Source organism: Patiria miniata, unplaced genomic scaffold, assembly GCF_015706575.1.
Source record: "Patiria miniata isolate m_02_andy unplaced genomic scaffold, ASM1570657v1 HiC_scaffold_1, whole genome shotgun sequence".
In the NCBI taxonomy this organism is placed as follows: Eukaryota; Metazoa; Echinodermata; class Asteroidea; order Valvatida; family Asterinidae; genus Patiria; species Patiria miniata.
Window position 1 is genome coordinate 8,846,823 of NW_024037047.1, and position 5,355 is coordinate 8,852,177.

The following is a 5,355-nucleotide window of genomic DNA, read 5'->3' on the forward strand; positions in this document are numbered from 1 at the left end:
GGGAGATCGATTTAGAGGTTCACTTTTGCGAACGCAAACGCTACCCTCCTCACACATCCCAAGCCAGATGCTCCGCTGAGCGTCATGACGGATGCTTCAAATATTGCAGTAGGAGCTGTTCTTCAACAAGGGGTAGATGATTCACGGCAGCTGATCTCATTCTTCTCCAAAAAGCTCCAACCAGCCGAAACGCTCTACAGCACCTTTGGACGAGAACTCTTAGCTGTGTATCTGGACATTCGCCATTTTCGTCACTCGCTCAAGGGTCGAGAGTTTCACGTGCTCACTGATCACAAGCCCCTCACATATGCTCAGTCAGCATCAATGGACAGACATTCCCCACGTGAGATTCGCCATCATGATTTTGTTTCACAATTCACTTGTGACATCAGATACGTCAAAGGTGGTGACAACCCTGCCGCGGACGCTCTTTCGCGTATCGAGCTCAACTCCCTCAGCCCAGAGCAGTCCCACACACTCCTCAATTTCAACAAAATGGCTGACCTACAACGACAGTGTGACGAACTCCAACAACTTCGTCATTGGCCTAAACGCTATGTTACATTCGCTCGTTAATTGCCACACACTCACTGGGGGGGGGGGGGGGGGCTCCTGTAGCGTTTTCAGATGATCAATTCTTAATTATCAATTCATCTTAATTTTTAGTTAATTATCACACTTTAATTATCAATGTTCCTTTTGAACTTTTTAATGATTAATTCTTGTAATGTATTGTGCATGACCGGAACTGTATGTTGGAACTATATCACTTATGCGCCCATTGATAATCAACTCAGTTATGACGTCAGGTCACGTGAGCATAATAAATCACCTTTCCAATATGGCAGCCCCCAGTATCATTGTTGACGTTATTTCCCCGGAATAACCCACGTAAATACATGACAACTGGCGACGAGGATGAGTTTTACTGTTAACATTTAGCAACAAGAACTTGTCTGTCATTGACTACTTGTAGTTTTCTTCGCCGGGGAGAGCTGCAAAGCAGTGATTTTGAGCGGAATTTACGTCTAGTTTTCGCGGCGTTCGGTACGTACATATACACATAGACTTACCGTTGTTAGTTTGCCTACTCGTGTAGCGTACACACGTACTGTATTTGACTGCAACATGGCTGGTTCGCTCATAGGCAGAATCGATCCATTCGATCGTACTGAGGAGGATTGGCCGACATATATTGAAAGACTAGATCAATATTTTGCCGCAAATGCAATCACTGACGATCGCAAAGTGCCTGCATTTATCAGTCTGATAGGCCCAAAGACTTATGGATTGTTGAAAAATCTGATTGCTCCTGAAAAGCCAAGTACCAAGTCGTACACAGAATTAGTTGATGTGCTGAGGAAACACCTCGCCCCCAAACCGCTTGTTATCGCAGAGAGGTTTCGCTTTCACAAGCGTGATCAGCGTGAGGGAGAATCAGTTACTGCATATCTCGCTGAACTTAGACGATTAACAGAATATTGCGAATTTGGGAGTTATCTCAATGACGCACTTCGTGATCGCCTAGTGTGTGGTCTGCGGGCTGGCAACATCACTAAACGTCTACTCGCTGAAGCTAAGCTCACACTCAAGAAAGCGATTGAGATAGCTACAGCTATGGAAGCTGCTGCTAAAGACGCAGTTGAATTTCAACAACAGCTGAAACCAGAGACTTCGGTCCACAAATTCGCAGCCAAACCGCAACCAACTTCAACATCGACATGCTATCGCTGTGGGAAATCTGGTCATTCTCCCAACCAGTGTCACTTCAAAGACGCTACGTGTCATGGATGCAACAAGAAAGGTCACATCCGACCAGTCTGCCGCTCGAGTACTAGCCCACAACAGGCTAGTCGCCCACGTAACTCTCGCAAAGGCCGACCACAAGGAGGAAAAGTAAAGGCGAAACCCATGAAATCAGTCGAGGAAGCCAGTAGCGACGACGACATTACCTACGTCGGTCGACTCAGAGTCAACAATCTGGATCATCGCAAAGATAGCACGATCTGGTTGACCCCATCGATTAATGGCACAAATATTCGCATGGAACTTGACACAGGTTCGGCTGTATCTGTAATCTCCAAGGCAGACTACCAGCGACATTTCGCGAATTCGAAACTCGAGTCAACTCCAGTCAAATTGCAGACCTACACTGGTGAAAAGGTATCACCAGTTGGTTGTCTGCAAGTGGACATCTGCTACCAGGAACAACGACACACCGGACTGTTGTATGTTGTTCAACGCGGTGGGCCAGCATTGTTTGGTCGCGATTGGCTCGCCCACTTCAAACTGGACTGGCCGAGCATTTTCGCCATATCATCTGAGCATCCGCCAGTGAACATGGAGGCTAAGTTACAAGCCTTGTTAGACTCGTATCCTGAACTCTTCAAGGACGAAATTGGGGAACTCACAGACATACGAGCAAAATTGACTCTCAAAGATAATGCTCACCCAGTGTTCCTCAAGGCAAGACAAGTGCCATATGCACTGAGACCCCAAGTCGAAGCTGAGCTCGCCAAGCTTCAACAGCAGAACATTATCTCACCAGTAGAGACTAGTGAATGGGCCACACCCATAGTGCCCGTTCCAAAGAAAAATGGTGGGGTAAGAATTTGCGGTGACTTCAAAGTGACTGTTAATGCCAACTTGCATGTTGACCATTACCCCTTGCCCAAGATCGACGACGTGTTCGCCACCCTGGCAGGCGGACAGCACTTCAGTAAGCTTGACCTCAAACAAGCATACTTACATATGGTAATGGACGAGGAGTCAAGCAAGCTACTCACTCTCAACACTCACAAGGGACTGTTCAAAATGAATCGACTTGCCTTCGGAGTAGCATCAGCACCCGCAATATGGCAACGGACAATGGAGCAAATCATCCAGGGCATTCCAGGTGTGCAGTGCATTCTGGATGATATGCTCATCACCGGTCGCGATAACACAGAACATCTTCGTAATCTGGAGAAAGTTCTATCTGTGTTGCGAGATCGAGGACTGCGTCTCAACAAATCCAAGTGCGAGTTCTTCAAGAGCAAGGTAGTCTTCTGTGGTCATGAAATTGATGCACGGGGATTACACAAGACGCAGGACAAGATCAACGCGGTCAAGAACGCACCCCGACCTACTAATGTTGGGCAGGTTCGTTCCTTCCTCGGACTCATCAACTACTACCACAGATTCTTGCCTAACCTCTCCACTGTTCTGCACCCACTTCACCAGCTCTTGGAGAAAAATCACAAATGGGCGTGGTCTACAGAATGTGAGACAGCATTCGAGCAGGCAAAAACTCTAATCACATCTGAGGAAGTCTTGACCCACTACGACCCAAAGTTGCCAGTAAAATTAGCTTGCGATGCATCACCGTACGGGCTGGGCTCCGTCATGTCCCACGTAATGCCCGACAACACGGAGCGACCAATCGCATATGCTTCGCGAACATTGTCATCTGCTGAGCGAAACTACTCGCAAATCGACAAGGAAGCCTTAGCGCTCGTGTGGGGTGTCAAGAAATTCAACAACTATCTGTGTGGGCGGAAGTTCACATTGGTGACCGATCACCAACCGCTCACGTCAATATTTCATCCCGCTAAGAGCATCCCTGCAACGACAGCTTCTCGCATGGTTCGCTACGCTGTATTCCTTGCCAGCTACGACTACGAAATTGAGTACAAGAGTACCACCAAACACTGTAAAGCGGATGGACTTTCGCGAATGCCACTTCCTGAGGTCAGGGTAGAGCACACTGACCCAGATGATATCCTACACTTGTCGCAATTCGACACATTGCCAGTCACCAGTGCCCAAATACGCAAGGAAACTGCTCGCGATGTCGTACTCGCCAAAGCTTACGAGTACACTATGAAGGGCTGGCCTCACTCCCACGACTCTGAACTGAATCCATTCCACGCACGTAGGCATGAACTTTCCGTACACAACGGATGCCTCATGTGGGGATTACGCGTTGTAGTGCCAGCCAAGCTACGCGACAAGGTCCTCATCGAGCTACATGAAGGTCACCTGGGGGTTGTCAAAATGAAAACCCTCGCACGCGGTTACATGTGGTGGCCTGGCATCGACAGTGACATTGAAAAACTTGCCAAAGGTTGTTCTGGATGCCAGCTAGTCCAGCACAACCCTAAGTCAGCACCACTTCACACATGGGAATGGCCCATGTCTCCATGGCAACGTATCCACATTGACTATGCTGGACCGTTCCTCGGTCAAATGTTTTTGATCGTAGTGGATGCACACTCCAAATGGCCAGAAGTGGTAAGCACCAAATCATCCGATTCTTCTCACACCATTGATATTCTCAGAGCCATCTTCGCGAGAAATGGAGTTCCGGAGCAACTCGTGAGTGATAACGCACCCCAGTTTACATCTGATGAGTTTCAGATGTTCCTCAAGCGCAACGGTGTGAAACACATCACATCTGCCCCGTATCATCCCGCAACAAATGGCCTTGCTGAACGGTTTGTGCAGACATTTAAGCAAGCCATGAAATCAATGACAGGGGAGAAAGGAACCACATCTGCCAAACTGGCTAGTTTCCTGTTGGCATACAGGAATGCTCCTCACTCTACGACTGGACAGTCCCCCGCTACACTGTTCATGGGACGCAACCTTCGTTCGCGATTGGACATTCTGAAACCCAACATTCGCAACCATGTTAGCAGTAAGCAGGTGGATCAAGCAACATCTCACAAGTCTGCTAGTGTGACCCGAGAGTTTCACATTGGCCAGACAGTCTCTGTTCGCGACTACCGCGGTAAGCAGAAATGGATCCCAGGAGTCATACATGCGCGATCTGGTCCACTGTCCTACCAAGTTTGTGTTGGGCCAAACATGATTTGGCGCCGACATGTTGACCAACTCATCGACTCTGACACCGGAAAACCACCTGATCTGAACACACCACATGATGCAGTCCCAGAGATACTTGTACCAGACCCAGTCATCCCTGCATCATTAACCGCTACGCCAGAACAAGCAGTGCCTAGCGAAACACTCACTCCAGCAGAACCACCCTTGCCAGCAAGCCCAAAAGTAGTGGAACGCCGCTACCCATCTCGCAATCGCAAACCCCCAGATAAACTCAATCTGTGACTGTCTAAAAGACAAACCGTCTTGAAACACACGTACAACCATTATGTTTAAAAGGTTTAATTCTTAAAGTTGTATTTGCACTTTCTCTATAAGTCTAGAGACCAGCATGTTAAGTAGATAGTTTAGAAAAGAGAACAAAAAAAGTGTTGTGTTAAGCGTTTGCAATGAAAAATGAAAATTGCCATTTCATCCAGGATATATGCAAAATAGACATTATATTAATGTTTATTATCTCACATATTATGC

General features: G+C 47.6%; 1 protein-coding gene across 1 annotated transcript; it reads left to right on the forward strand.

Moving 5' to 3' along the window:
• Positions 1 to 1,128: 1,128 nt before the first annotated feature.
• On the forward strand, positions 1,129 to 5,109 carry LOC119730107 (uncharacterized protein K02A2.6-like). Its single transcript, XM_038202893.1, has one exon. The coding sequence runs from the start codon at positions 1,129 to 1,131 to the stop codon at positions 5,107 to 5,109; it is 3,981 nt and encodes a 1,326-aa protein (XP_038058821.1).
• The last annotated feature ends 246 nt before the right edge of the window (positions 5,110 to 5,355 follow it).

Excerpts from the sequence above, each read along its gene's own strand:
- LOC119730107 (XM_038202893.1), top strand. The coding sequence starts at position 1,129 with ATGGCTGGTTCGCTCATAGGCAGAATCGATCCATTCGATCGTACTGAG.